The sequence below is a fragment of the Branchiostoma belcheri genome, unplaced genomic scaffold, assembly GCF_001625305.1.
Source record: "Branchiostoma belcheri isolate BF01 breed outbred unplaced genomic scaffold, Haploidv18h27 scaffold179, whole genome shotgun sequence".
Classification (NCBI taxonomy): Eukaryota; Metazoa; Chordata; class Leptocardii; order Amphioxiformes; family Branchiostomatidae; genus Branchiostoma; species Branchiostoma belcheri.
Genome location: NW_017803257.1, coordinates 462,222 through 477,462, shown reverse-complemented (window position 1 = coordinate 477,462; position 15,241 = coordinate 462,222). Strand labels below are relative to the sequence as shown.

The window sequence follows — 15,241 nt, the reverse complement described above, 5'->3', positions numbered from 1 at the left end:
TCCGGGATCCCCTAGCAAGTCATTCCAGCTGTCGCGAGCAAATTCTAGAATATCAAACTCTTTGCTCTCTCTGGGCAGCCCTAGCATCGCTTCATAGTATCTGTTGGTACATGTGGATGTGTCCATGGAGCGGTAGTACATGAAAAGCACCTTACTCACAACTTTTATGAGTTTCTGTATGGTACTTCTGTAACTTTGCAGATGGTATCTTGACTCCTCAATCAGGTCGCAGCAAAGCAATACACTGAATGTATAAGGAAAGTTCTTATTTTGATTCGTGGAAGATAACAAGGTCTTTATGACACAACAAGGCCGTGATTGCACGTGTTCTGTTTCAGGAATGCAGTTCACATGTTCACAATGCATGTCACGATATAATTTTTTCAGGACACAGCGTTCACAAGATTCTATGTCATTTGTTTCATGAACACACTTTAATCCATCACATTCTTCAAACCTCTGCAGTAGTATCTTCAAGTCTATTTTACCAGTAATGTCTTTGGTTAAATAATGGTAACTCAGGCCTAGTAAATTGTCTGTCCCGTTCCAGTATTCTGCTGGGCCTGCCTTTGGAGCTGGACTTGGAATAAAAAGCCTATCCAGATCTTCAAGTGACGTTTTTTTAATGTAAGTAGCAAAATTTTGAAGGAAGGAAATGGGAATATCGGAATAGTCGACGACTGAGTTTCCATCTTGGAGAATTCTCGAGTAAATGGAAAGAAACATGTCTTCCACTGCCGTCAGGACCTCATCCAGATGACATGAATCTGCAGGATTGGGCGAGGGATGCAGGTGTTCCAGCTTATTTGCTTGCAAATACAGGTTGTCGGCTATATCTATCAGTAAAGTGGTGGGTGCATCACTTTTATACAAACAAGGCAGCAGGGTGTTGTTTAGAAAGTACACATGGTCACGAAGGTGACAGGAAAGGTCCTGGATAGATTTATGTCTGGAAAGCAGTAAAATTTGAGCCTGGATGAAAATGTAAGCCTCCTCACACGCACCTCGTCGGCAGAAAAACTCAGCGGACTTATTCAAGAATGTAGATGAACTGGAAATTGATACATTTGTTTGGTATTTCTCGATTTTCACGGCCAGATGGTGCACATGGGACATCAGGATCTCTGCCTGGGCTCCTGATGCGGCATCACTACGCCTTAGTAACAATGTGGAATAGTTTAATGCGTTTTCTAGATGTGCTACTCTCATAGATTCGTTCATCTGTGCCACAACCACCTCCTGAACTATCCTGTTCACACTGAAAGCACATGGGTCAAAGGCACTACAATCGGTGGCCAGGGAGAGTGTCTCTAGTATTGCCACCATTTCCAGCACATCTAGTTTGTCCAGCGGCCCTGAAGTGGGGAACAGTTTACCGAAGCCTGGACTGTCAGGCCGGGGGCATGGGATACAGTCTGGGCCCATAAACGCTGTCATGTTTAAAAGCTTTGCGATGCTGGGTGACAACTGGTCAAGAGTATGAATATGTGGGTCCAATGTTTGCCGTATCCTCTTTTTTGCAACCTTTTGAATATCTGACTTATCGAGCAAGTCTACCCTCCTACTGGATCCAATATATTTGTCATGGTAGTCCTTGACAGAGCAGCCAGTTGCTGCTATAAATGAAAACGCTAACTGCAGTGCCAGAGGGTGGTGTCCCAGGGATCGGCTGAGACGTTTGATCTCCTTCCTATCGGCCTGACTGCTGAGTCTCACGGTAATGTTAAACATGGCCTGAGCCTCAGCTTCACTGAACGGAGGGAGATCGACCACTGAAATCTGCTCGTTATCGAGTCTTTGATATTCGTTAGAGGTCAGCAGAACATGCATGGTTGCCTTGAAGGTGTGAGGCAGTAGGGACTCAAGTTCTTCCATGGTCTCTGGAACTGCCTCATCAACTACCATAAGCCAACCTTGTGAATTTGCTATGTACCGTCTAAGGTACATCTTCGTAGCCTTACAACTCAGATCCTTGTTCAGCTGGAAATAATCGCTGATGTATGAGCTATACTGACTGATACTGGCGCACAGGTCCTGTTTGCTCGCTAACCTGACCCAGAACACCCCGCCAGGGTACCTCTCCGCCCGCCTGTGCCCGTACTCGATGGCTACTGACGTCTTCCCGACGCCGCCCAGCCCCTTGAGGAGACAGGTCTGGTTCTCCTGAAGACAGGTGTCGATCCTGCTGAAGACGTCTTCTCGCCCCACGAATGTCTTCAGACGCCGGGGGAAGATGGCTAGGGTTGGTTCTGTGGCAGAAAGAGGTTTTTACGTTTAGATGACGATATGGACCTCGTACCAACACTACCTTAGTAGATCGTGTTGGTCATTCTGTCCTCCAATTGAGCGCCACACACCACCGTAGGTCAAGGACCTTATGACTTTTAAACAGAAGAAGAAACCGACCTTGACCAGCATGGTCCACTTCTGTGAAGGTAAAAAGAAGATGTATAAAGGAAATCTCACCGTTTATTTTGGAACCGTAATGAACCATAGTGTACAGTCCAACACAGATCGCGAAACACGTCATCAGGATGCCCAAGGATCCCGTTCTGATTCTGGTCCATCTGGTGACATCTGCAAAATATAAGTTGCAATAGAAACACAATTCAGCCCATTTTCCATTCCAAGTCGTCGGCTTATGCACAAATGGAACCAATGAACGTGGTCATTATTTCGCCAATAGGCCAAACGCTTCGAAGAAATAAAGAAATACCATCATAACGTGTTCGAATTCTATGACACACGAGAATCATGTGCACAGTGTATGGCAGTGCGCCTAGCGTACATTGTACAATGGGGCCGTGTTTACCTTGACACGGCGTTCTTGTTCAACCGCCTGTACATTACTCTTATCTAATGAGGTGTGACAAACACACGTATGTCTGCACGCGAATTGGCCTTACATAGCAGGGAATAAACATACAAGCCACCAAATGAAAAGAGTCTTCTAGATAAAAAAATAGATATGCCTGCTGTGGATGAGAACACAGTATAAACAACATATTTATTTATTAATTAGCGACATCCTGTAGTTGGTTACTGTACTGTTAAGTGCTATAGGTGTACTCTATCCAGCGCAAATGTACCTAGTTTATTTTTATCACGCAGGTACCTTCCGGACGCCATCCAAGATCTCTCCTCCTTATCTCCCCCCTTTCCACTGCCGCCTTAAGACGCTCCCTCTTCTCCAGGAGTTGCGTCACCAGGTGATGGTACGGGACTTCCCTCAGACCTTGGACAAAGTCATCGAAACCGTCGGTGGGCAAATCTGTATCGTGGCGACAAAAGATCAGTAAAAATGTGTGATGGGACGTTGCCATATCTAGCCATAGAAGTGTCCATGAGGTACATAACAGTTATAATACCACGTGCACAATGTCGCCCTTTTAGTACAAGCTGCGTAGTTATTTAATGGGTGTTACAGAATTATTGTTAGGGGAGGGACTTTTAGGGCCGTCCTCAAAACAAACTGATTCTGATAACCCTTACAGCATTTTCAGTTCGTTCTGCATGACCATGGGTCTTAAAAACGACCCACCAACATTTCGGCAGCATACCATCAGCCTATTTGATACTGCGGCTCATTCTACATTTCCCAAACGTACCACAACTCTGTAAACCTACTAATGAGTTTGTCCAGCAGCGCCCTCGCCCCGGCGTGAGGGCCCTCGGTCCTCGCCTTGGCCCTGATGAACCCTCGGTCTCCGTCCCGCCAGGCCACAGTGCTGTACCGCAGGACTAGCACAGGGTCCATGTCCCGGGCGATGTCGTCAGAGCAGTCCAGAACGGCCTGGCGGTGGAGCGCGTCCATGGCGGTAGGTGCAAGCTTCTACCTGGTTTCACACGACCTTTTTAGCACGCACGGAAGTACGTCACGAAGTAACTCATCTGTGCTACGTACACCTCCCTGTCTTTCTGGGATGTTCTGACGATGAATCAGAATTTAGTCCGTGTGTATTCAGAGCGGTGCCTGGGTGATTGATACGTTCTTGGATACGCGGAGACTATCCAGAATCGTGCCTGTCCCTAGCCATAACGCATTCAGGTATAGAAGATAATTGTAAGCACGGTTCTGGATACAATAGGCCTGTTCGCACTAGACAGGGTCATGAACCCGGAAGTTACCTGGGGGGAAGTCGCCAAGTTTCGGTGCCGCCATCTTTACCACCTGTTAGACCGCGGCCCAGTTTCGAACGAACGCGCAGTATTTTTCGCGGCACTTCCCCGTCAAGAAGTCACCAAAAAGACGTCCTTTAGACCTATTAGATAGTTAACGTAACGCTGCACAGTGCGAATTTGAGTTGTAGACCGTATTCCTAGACGAAAAGACTGCAAGAGGACGGTTCGAAACTGGGCAAGTTGTTCGGCGCTGAGAGAAACACCCCACCATGGAGGCACTGGAGTCAGAGCTGACCTGCCCGATGTGCCTGGACCTGTTCGAGTCGCCTCTGCAGCTGCCCTGTCTGCACAACCTGTGCAGGAAGTGCGTCCGAGACCTGGATTCCTACTCCAAGAAGGCAGACGGGGCGGCGGGTACGGCACGGGGAGGCGCGGTGGCGAGGAAGAGAGGACCCCCCGCGGGGCAGCAGAAGGATGAGCCCAAACTCACCTGCCCTACCTGCAGGCGGGAGGTGCCACTGGACGAGAGGGGTGAGCTCCAAAATATATCAGTACAGTTTATTTGTTTGTCGGGAATCGTGTTTTACATTACTATTGCTCGGGCACAGTTCTGGATAATCCAGAACCGTGCCTGTGACAAATCTACGTTCTTGGATACGCGGAGACTATCCAGAACCGAGCCTGATCCTACACCTAACCTATTTAGACATAGAGGTCTAGATAGACACTTTCTGGGTACAATGAGGAGTGCAATCTGGGACAATAAAGACTATCCAGAGCCGTTTCCGAATGACAGTGATCCCTAAACTAATTTATTCAGGCATAGAAATAGCTAGGCACGGTTCTGGATACGATTGATCCAACTGTTAAGTGTATGCAGCACATTCTACAGTATATTTAGGTCACCGCAGCAGACTGTAACGTGTTGTTTGCTGGTGTTATGTCTGCAGGAGTTGACGGCCTGAGCAGGAACATGGTTCTGCAGAACATCGTGGACAGGTTCAGGGACGCCAGGGACAAGGAGAAACCCGACACCGCACCGCCATGTCAGGTAGAGTTAGGGTTACCTGAGTGGAGGTCAAAGCGTAAAACAAATAAGTACATGGTGTAGAAGAGGTATTTTCATGGTCTTTATCTATCTATCTATCTATCTATCTATCTATCTATCTATCTATCTATCTATCTATCTATCTATCTATCTATCTATCTACACGTATCTCTCTCTCTCTCTCTCTCTCTCTCTCTCTCTCTCTATATATATATATATATATATATATATATATATATATATATATATACTTATACGTATGTGTTCTTTCTGCATGTTGTTTCATAGCAGAAAGAACATGTACGTACGTGCAGAGGTGCACTACTTCATAGTCAGTAGTTCTATCCAACATTCTGCAAGATATAGTACCCATACATTGCACCTGTTAATAGTTGTGCAATAAACCTTGAGTTGACTAGTAACATATGTGAGAGATTCTTTATTGACACAACAAAAAGTACAGGGACTTTTGTATGGTCTTCTAAAACTAAAGATCTAACAAAGCTTAATATATGTGTGGAAAACGTCATCTTACGTACAGAGTATATGTATGATGTAACAATAAAGGTTTAACTATTCTCATATATATATATGTTATGGTTTGTGTCCTATAGCTGTGTGAAGGCGACCCCCGGCCGGCTGTGAAGGTGTGTGTGAACTGTGACGGTCTGGCGTACTGTGAGGACTGCCTGCTGACCTTTCACCCCGCCCGCGGACCCCTAGCCAGGCACACGCTGGTCGCTCCCGGGCAGCAGCCCAGCAAGGCTGAACCTAAGGTCGTCATGTGCACGGACCATGCGGACGAGAAGGTAGAAATCAACGCCATGCTTTTATTCATTAATTCATCAATTAATTTCTGTGTTCTTTGACCCTGAGGGTACCAGGCTATCACTGCCCAGTGAAGTTAATTTTTCTGTGAAAGAAAACCCATATAGTTGGTCCATGGGTCCCAGACATCATCATTTAGTTAGTGTTAATCTTTATCACATTGTCGTAAGTCTGTCTGTCTACTAGCATCTATCTGTTCATTCGTTCATCCATCTACCTATCTCCAGCTTTTATCTAACAAGTATTTATCACTATATATTCTCTAGAGAGAAAGGGAGAGGTGTAGAACCTGATGGATAGTATCATGATAGTTATACATAAACCTGAGATTCTGCCCCATTGCCCCGTCCCCAGGTGAATCTGTACTGTAAGGTGGAAGAGGCTCCGGTGTGCGCGCTCTGTAAGCTGGTGGGGAAACACCAAGGCCATGAGGTAGCCGCGCTGTCGGATGCCTACAAGGAGAAGAAGGTACGTTGACGCTCATATTCTAGTTTATGGACCTTAATTAACTGGCCCATTCGCCATGCCCTAACAACTACATGTAACGTAACGTAGAAGCTTAACCCACGTGCCACACTCGCTAACTTTGTCTCTAGTGCTAACCCTCCAGTAGTAAACCAATCCCTGGGGTGTACGTATGCTCTAGTCGTATAACAGTAGTCGGCTGCCCTAGAGCAGAGTAAAGAAATACACAGCGACTTGATTGACAATGACGGATATCTTACTCTATCAGGATGTTCTGATGGAGGAAGTCTCCGCCTTGAAGAACAGAAACGAGGAAATCAGCCAGTTTGTGGCGGGGATGCGGGAAACCTGCGCCAAAGTTCAGGTAGTCGAAGGCTGTTTCTAGCACACTTTTTTTCACATGATTATTCACATTATAATTATCATTCAGAGATGATGCAAATGCAATAGGGTGTTGTATACTTGTTTTGTCACCATCTTGACAGCTCTAAATTCTGTTTAACACAAGGAAGACCTCGTAAGGGAATGATCTAATTTGGATGATTGTTTAATGTGTACTTCTAGGGTACATCAAAATTGGACATTATTTACTTACTTGTCTTGCAGGAACAGAACAAGACGTGGCAGGTCAAGCTTGTGCAGGGGATCTCACGACTTGAAAAGATCCTCAAGGAGAGGAAGAAGTTCCTTGCGAAGGCAATTTCTGAGGTACGTGCGGAAGGAAATATTCCCTGTCGCCACGAATTGAGAAGTTAGTCAGTGTCCATGGACATAGTTTGCCCTCAAAATCAACACGTTATCTCTAGTTTAACATGATTTCCCCTGTGCCTTTTGAACATGTACATGTCATGTCACTTTCTCGTTACCTTGTACTCTCGGTTGAAGCATTACTAAAACATAATATACGTCAATAGTTCCGAAGCCGATCTAGAATGCATAATTTAGAGAGGAACTCAAGAAAAGTACTAACTGTCATCGACGTACGGTGTAAACAGAGCATTTGTCTCCTTGTCTCTACAAGGAAGAAGAGGAGAAGCTGAAGCTGTTGCGAGAGGAGATATCTAAGAAGGAGGAGCATCTCCAGAAGTCTCAGGCAGTCGTGGCGTACGTGGAGGAAGTTCTGAAGGAGAAAGACCAGTCCTGCTTTCTTCAGGTTAGAGACAGTTGTTCTCCTTTTACCTTTGTCACACAGTCGACCAGCTTCTGTGCCATTCAGGCACAGAACTAAATAGAACTAGATAGCCGTGCCTGGTCCTAACCCTAACCCATTCAGGCATAGAAATAGACAGGCATGGTTCTGGGTACAATAGGGTCTTTCATAGGGTCTTTCATTGTTTTCATACGTCTATTCACACGTGCTAAATGTCATTTTCTCTTTTTACTTTCAGGCAGTGAAATCTACCCGAGAGAGGTGAGACATTTATGTTACTGTCACACGCGAATAGGTTGATTTTCCCCCCTATACATATAACTGTTATTTTTTTCTCTCGTTTTAAAAATGTCTTAGCCTGTTGTTCAACGCAATCTCGGTATCTGTATATAGCCGGTGTATCACACCAGCTTCACAAGCACGCGGCGTAGTAGTAGTCTGTTTCTTTCCTTTACGACCATGCAGTTCTTGCATTTAAACGTAAGAAAAAACTTTCTTACGTTTGTTTTCTCATGTGAAGTTGACATTCTGACATTCTCGTTTTCGCAGAGTTGAGAAGAGTCATGACAAAGACTCCCTGGCCGTTCCTGTCGGCTGGATGTTCAAAGGCTTCGACTTCAGCAGGGAGGTAGAGGCCTTAAAGGCCATGGATCTGACTGGTGAATACATTTTTCTAACTGAAACTTACCGTAGCCGATATGGACAATTCTGCTCAACACACCGCCTTTTGTCTTCCGTACACTGACTTTTGTCGTCCCAACACTGACTTCCGGGAAGACTTAAGTCAGTGTTGGGAAGACAAAAGTCAGTGTACGGAAGGCAAAAGGCAGTGTGTTGAGCAGAATTGTCCCTATCGAAACGACTTAAGTTGAAAACTGGTATCTGGAGTGGCAAATCCAGGTCTGTTACGTACATGCTGTGTTGTACAGTCTACAACTTGGCCTTTTGGTAAGCCTTTGTAATACGCTATATTTTCCTTCTGACATATCACTTATGTGTCGGGTTAGAGATAGGAAGTGTTGTCTTGTCATCCTACGCAGTTCGTGCAAAATGAAACAAAGATTCCAAACGTTTATAGAGATTTAGGTAAACAATGGCATTTCATTGCACTTGGGCGCGTTTTGATGCATGCCCTTAAACGCGATGCAACATCTATTCCAGAACTTACCACATCTTGGCACGAATGTGTGCAACAGGTGTGGGCTTCATCTGAATTCGTGGAGTTCAAACAGCAGTACAACCAATATAATTATCGACAAGAACGAGTACCTGTGTATTACAACACCGACAACCTGATCGACAACCGGGCCAACACGTACTGGCACAGCAACAGCGGTCAGGCGCAGGTAAGACAAATGCCAATGATATCCCCTTTTTAAGCCGATTTCTACTGATTCATTTAGCCTGCAAAGGAGTCTGGTGGAGACTAAACAATCGTAACCACAACACCACCTTGGGTCGGTCTGTTTCAGCACTGGTTGCGACTGCAGCTGCAGCCTGGGGTCCAGGCTAGGACCCTCAAGCTCTCCCTCGTCCCAAAGCCACCTGGCAAGTGGACGGAGAACCACAGGCCGGAGAAAGTCACCCTCCTGGCCGGGAACGACTTTAACAACATGGCCGCTCTGGAGACCGTTCACGTCGGCAAGGAACAGTCGGAAATCACCCTCAACGTGGATACAGAAAAGGTGAAGACCACTTCTCTTCTAGACAATGCGGTCGCTCTTTGTTTTATAATTTTCTTGTACCTGCTCCACCCTTCTGTAGAAAGGAATGCTGTGGATACTAGTCTGTCAACTTGCAGGTAATTAAACTGGCTATTAGTAATGACTTTAGGGTTAACAGAATTATTCGGACACCACCAACGAGTTAATACCTAGCCCGCGCTTTGGGGACTGTCTGTCGGATTCCTCAGGGCAATACTAACTGCTTCGCACTGCAGCTACACATGTAGGTATCACTGCTACCGTGTAATAAATTCAGTCCCAAAACTGACTGCATTGCACTCACTCATGCTTAGGTAGATTGTTGACTAATATTGGTCCACGGTTCTAGACTGAAAGGTTCATTAACCGAAAATGTTTGTTTCTCATCCAGTCGTTTCTGCAGCTGACGTTTGAAATGAAGACTCCGTCAGAATGTATCGTCAGTCAACTCAGCATCGTCGCCTCCAAGCCCAAGCCGAAGGAAGGCTAGAAATTCTACTAGCACAGCTAAGTGTGTAAAGAACTGGTCAGGCAAGATCAGGGGAAGAAATGTAATGAAACATGATGGAGAAATTTTGGTGATGAGCTACACTGTATCAGTGTCTTCTTTGAGGACACATATTGTGCATTTTGTCTTGTCGTGTTTCTTAAAAGTTTTGAATCTGACCATAAGCTTCTGCGGCGGCTGCCAGATGTATGAAGTCAGGACCAGAATCAAAAGTAGATATAATCTGGCACGATTGCCATCGGGATGTAGAATGTACAAGCAGATCATTATAAGCTAATATACGTCAACGAGTGACTGTATATTTTATGTTACACAATGTCTGTTGTGTGTAGACAGGGTGATTTGACTCAAGCCTTGGGCTGTGTTACTGACTTTGTTGACAATGCCTGCCTACCAGTACTAGTAGATATTAGAGTGCTGTGTGTTATTATGTTATGATGTGTTTGAAAAGCTACCGGGAATTATAAATATATCTTATATTTTGCAGGAATTTGGCATGGCATTGTGAAATAACGAATATACTCAGAAGTAATCCATGTATTAATTGTCGTTCATACTTTTCTGTAATGACTTCCTGAATGGTATCACAGGAATAAGGTTAACATCGTTGGATGTACAATGTGTCTCTTGGACAACGGTACACATGGAAATAAACAGGCTACCAACTATGAGGCCAATAAATGGCAGAGTAGCATACAATAGTGCCAATTGTAATTCTGCCTGTGCGTTGTATCGTAATAAGTAATAATAAAGATAAAGATAATAAAAGCAATGAAAAAAATTGATATTCTATTGGCACAGCGTCTTCTTCTACAACAGAATCACCATTCATAAACTTACTATCGTCCAAGTATTCAGGAAAACTTAAATCTGAATGTTGCCCTCATTTTCATCAAGTAAACGATATGATTCTGCCACCAGAAGTATGGAAACAATTGTGACTACCATTGTACAACACTGCTTCATTCCATTCAGTATTTCTACTGTACAATAAACTTGTATATTGACATTTGCTATAATTTCCGGTCTTAAGTTTTACTAGTTAGTTTGACTGCGGATGGTCAGAGAGCCGCTGTACAGTAGTGGTGAGTCCAGCCTGTCGCTTATGCACGGCCTGAAAAAAATCAATGAGAATTATCAGGGAAGAGCTGTGGACTCGTGTAATTAAAAAAAATTAACGGCTCTTGGTCGCAAATGTGCTGATGTCGACACATTGGCGCACCAAATCCGTAGGGTGTTTTGGCACCCAGTTAGACAATTAGCCTAAGAGGCTCGGTGGGCGTCACTCCACCGTACATGGTGGGGAAGTCGTGTAAAGTGCCTTTCCCAAGGGCACAACGTCGGGCCTCGGTGAGTATCGAACCCGGGACCTTTTAAGTGTAATTAAGTGTAATTAACACATGGTTTGTGACAGGAGCAATGATGGTCTGCCGCCTCATTCTGGCGGGTATTTAATTAAGCTGTGCCATGTTGACTAAGCTATGAGAGAGAAAGTAATTAAGTGTGCCATGTTTACGATAGATTAAAGGGTTACAGGGAATAGTAACGATACAACAAGTACCTGGAGCAACTTGGCACATGAAGTAAAGCTGAAAGTGGCATGGCGCGTCGTTCCATTTGTCTTTCTTGCCTGCGGAGTAATTGACGCAATCTTCGTCATCATCATGCCATTCGTCGTTCGGTTCTCCCCGACCCCAGGAGCTGTACGACCCAAGTGCAGAACCGTCCACCCACTCAAACTTTCCCTCTTCGCGCTGATCGTGCAGGCCGATCCAGAAGTCCTTATAGTCGGTCACGGAGTTTTTCAGGAAGATGAGGAAGGCGTTGGTGTCAGCGTCTCGGGGCATGGCGAGGGTGCCACCGTCTTGACGACAGGCCGCGGCCGCTTCGCGGAAGGTCTTGCGCGTGTTGAAGGCCTTGTAGCCGATTCCACGCCAGATTGTGTAACCTTCAGGACACGTACAAGATGCTGAAAAACAGGTTTTGTATCAGCAACAGGCAACGGATTGGCCATATGGAAAATCATGACATACATGCAATATATGCTTCATCAGTAATTAATATACCCTGGGCTGTATCTAATAACAAATACTCAATATGATACAGTTAAACGCTGTGGTCTAAAGGCGCTTATGTTATGATTATTTCATTTATGTTAATATTTAGTATTTATGTTTATACTTTATCCTTATGCATAATAACTTAATGATTTGACTTTTCATTATGTTTTTGATTGTCTTACTTTAAATTAGTAGTTAGTTAGTTAGTACGTCGTGTTAACTTTATATTATTTTGTATCTATGTTGATTTATTTTTGTTTATCCTGTGTTCACAATACCTGTGTGTAAAAGTAATTTAAAAAAAGGGAAGCCCCCCCCCCCTCCGATAGACCCTTAGGTTTCATGGGGCTACCCTGCATATTTTCTTGTAAATAATTTATTATATGTGTGTTCTTTTAAGTGCAAACAAACATAACAACTGAAAACGAATTTATAACTAAGTAAAGTCTTCTCAATCTTGTTAAGGCGCTGCTCCAAGGCAGCGGTTCGGCTTCGCTCGTTGTCCAGGTCGCGCTTCAAGGCGTCAACAGTGGTGGTAATGCCGTCCTGGTCGCGCTTCAAGGCGTCAACAGTGGTGGTAATGCCGTCCTGGTCGCGCTTCAAGGCGTCAACAGTGGTGGTAATGCCGTCCTGGTCGCGCTTCAAGGCGTCAACAGTGGTGGTAATGCCGTCTTGGTCGCGCTTCAAGGCGTCAACAGTGGTGGACAATTGAGATATTTCCTACAATGTATATACGTACGTCAGAATACAAAACGTAAACAACAGGCATACGAAATACAGTAGCATCTTTTTTACCGTCTTATAAGGAAAAACAGATCGAGAATCAGAAGAAAAAAACAGCTGGACAACAAGCTTTATGGTACAAGACTGTTACCTGTTTGTTGCTGAACGTCAGAGGGGCGAGTCCCATGGCGCACAGGCTCAGTAGCACGGCGATGCCGGCGGCGAGGAAGCTGCGGCGGGCGAGGAGGAAGCTACAGACACCCCGGCGGCCGCTCGCTCCACCCGGATACGCGCCGTCTGATAGGAAAAACATACTTCGCTCGGGTTATTGTTAACGAAATCAACCTGTTAATAAATGAATATACAAGTTAAATGGTGCATCAACAAAACGAGACCTGGCATCATTAATTATGCAAACAACCTCCTCATTTCCATAATGTGTGCACGGTGATGCTCTGTACCTTACACATGTATGAAAATTCACAAAATGTATCACCAAGAAACACTAGCATTTTCGTATTTATTGTGCAAATTAATCGATTGCCTGCAGAATTGGCGTCTGTTACTGTTCCACCTGCCATACATTATGTATGCTACATGTAGTAATGTACGTGCATTTAATATGTAAAATGATGGAATTAAAGAGTTTGCTCAATGCTTATGCAAGTCAAATCCTCATTTTCATAATATTTATATCTCTCAAACCTAACTACATGATATCAGAATTTTACCACCCAACAAAGGTGTGATTTCCTCCGAACCGAATGCTCACCGGTGCGAGAACGTTCGCGTACCCTGCTGATGAATTTTACATGAGGAATACAATTAAGGGTTAATGTCCCGCCCCGAGGTGAATATGGTGTGATAAAGCCTTGTCAGTTGCTATAACCACCGAATAAAGACACCAAGTGAGCGCAGCGAACGAGGTGGCTTTATGAGGTGGTTATAGCAACTGACAAGGCTTTACCACACCATATTCACCGAGAAAGGGCGGGCCATTAACGCTATTATCATATAGCTTACACGATAGCCTATCCAAACTGATGCAGTGAAGAGTGACACAATGTACTTGCACATGCTGAATAGAACATAGAATATTTGTTCCATCTGGAGTCACCTGAGGTCACTGGGGGGGTTCATGTTCTATGGCCTTCTATCTGGGTCACAGGCAGGGAACAGGTGTTCTTATGGGAGTCATTGGAACACAACTCAAGTTATTTTTGGATTTTTTAGAAGTAGAGCCGTGTTCTATTGGGTCACCTGAGGTCATATGCGGGTGATTATTCATTTTGTTTAATGTATGGATTGGGATGAATAAATACCCGATTTTGACTCTATTTGTGACATTACGGCGACATAAAGAATGTGGAATGGAGCCTTCTGATTGGTCAACGTCACCCGGCTATATGATAATATGCAGTAAAGACTGGAGTGATTATATATTAACCTTTATCATAATTACCACTGTATTCTTAATACTTATTATCATTATTAGTATCTTCAAAATTTTAACTCCTATTACCATTATTTGATGATCGTTTCTGGTTGAATAATTTGTTCTCTGTATGTTTTTTTCTTAAGAAATCAATAATTTAATAAAAAATTAAAAAATGACTGGAGTGATTTCTTGTTTTGAACGCCCTTGTTGTCTATACAGCAAAGTATGCAATAAAAGTCTGCAGAAAAATTTGTTCTGATTGTACAAATATTCACTGTAAAATGCAGGTGTGAAAAGCGCCGGTTACCTGCAGACGTTGCGTAACGTTTCGCCTCCTCAGCGTTTTCGTACGTGTGTGAAGACGTGTCCTGGTCTTCCCGCTGCTTGTCAGAAGCGCCGTTGCCATGGCGGACACGCCCGCGTGAACCGCTCTGACGGACGGGACGGGGTTGGGGTGGCGGCTCGCTGGGTTGGGGGCTGTCGGGGCCGGAGAAAGGCAACCGGACAGGCTCTGCCTGCTCGTACATTTCGACTGTGCAGACTGTATTGTTGCGCAGTGTATAACTGAACAAATCATGAATAATAGCTTTAATTAGTCTGACAGAGTAAGGCTACATTTACTCTTATTTGGAAGAATGACGTGGCATCAGGTGATGCAATAGCATTTTGTTTTTATGCAAGAGCCAGACTTATTTTCGTGGAAAAAGAGGTAATCTGTGCTGGTAAGCAGGACATCAAACAAATCTATTTACATATGTGAGAACTCGAAATGTCATCTCGTGATTAGTAGAGACGCCCACTGAAACCCCCCTCCCACTTCTTTGGTTGTCAACAAAATAGCTATTTAGTATTCGATATATATTATCTGATGCTATTTATCGATATTTGATTGTATTTACGTTGTGTTCATAAAATCCAATTGTCAGCTAGCAGCTGCCTAGAGCCAGCTTTGTATTGTCCTGCTGCAATCACGAAAAGAAACACAAAATAGTAGAAATTGGCGAGATTGGGTGAATACAGCGGCAGCAATACTCTTACTTTCTTCTCCCTTTCCCCTTAAAAATATCATTCTTCAGTGGAACATAAGTTTTACAGGTTAGATGTCTCCTTTTTACTTCTATCTGTTCCTTACTTTCACCCCAGGTGATATTCTAGCTCTTACAACGCACAAAGGTTGACAGTAATAATTATTGTTC

General features: G+C 44.3%; 3 protein-coding genes across 3 annotated transcripts; 1 reads left to right on the top strand and 2 right to left on the bottom strand.

Moving 5' to 3' along the window:
- Nucleotides 1-296: 296 nt before the first annotated feature.
- On the bottom strand, nucleotides 297-3,847 carry LOC109467236. Its single transcript, XM_019765179.1, has 5 exons — nucleotides 3,628-3,847; nucleotides 3,116-3,271; nucleotides 2,467-2,577; nucleotides 682-2,249; nucleotides 297-329 (listed from the first exon to the last, which is right to left on the bottom strand). Exons 1-5 carry the CDS (start codon nucleotides 3,812-3,814, stop codon nucleotides 297-299), a joined length of 2,055 nt encoding a protein of 684 aa, XP_019620738.1. The 5' UTR covers nucleotides 3,815-3,847.
- Nucleotides 3,848-4,162: 315 nt separating this feature from the next.
- On the top strand, nucleotides 4,163-10,595 carry LOC109467241 (probable E3 ubiquitin-protein ligase MID2). The gene is made up of 12 exons (XM_019765182.1): nucleotides 4,163-4,653; nucleotides 5,073-5,173; nucleotides 5,785-5,979; nucleotides 6,353-6,466; nucleotides 6,732-6,827; nucleotides 7,070-7,171; nucleotides 7,485-7,616; nucleotides 7,852-7,874; nucleotides 8,163-8,272; nucleotides 8,775-8,959; nucleotides 9,086-9,298; nucleotides 9,708-10,595. The coding sequence occupies exons 1-12, from the start codon at nucleotides 4,392-4,394 to the stop codon at nucleotides 9,804-9,806; spliced, it is 1,632 nt and encodes a 543-aa protein (XP_019620741.1). The 5' UTR covers nucleotides 4,163-4,391; the 3' UTR covers nucleotides 9,807-10,595.
- Nucleotides 10,596-10,927: 332 nt separating this feature from the next.
- LOC109467235 (CD209 antigen-like) lies at nucleotides 10,928-14,572 on the bottom strand. The gene is made up of 5 exons (XM_019765178.1): nucleotides 14,353-14,572; nucleotides 12,759-12,904; nucleotides 12,322-12,604; nucleotides 11,386-11,793; nucleotides 10,928-10,938 (listed from the first exon to the last, which is right to left on the bottom strand). Exons 1-5 carry the CDS (start codon nucleotides 14,570-14,572, stop codon nucleotides 10,928-10,930), a joined length of 1,068 nt encoding a protein of 355 aa, XP_019620737.1.
- Nucleotides 14,573-15,241: the final 669 nt, after the last annotated feature.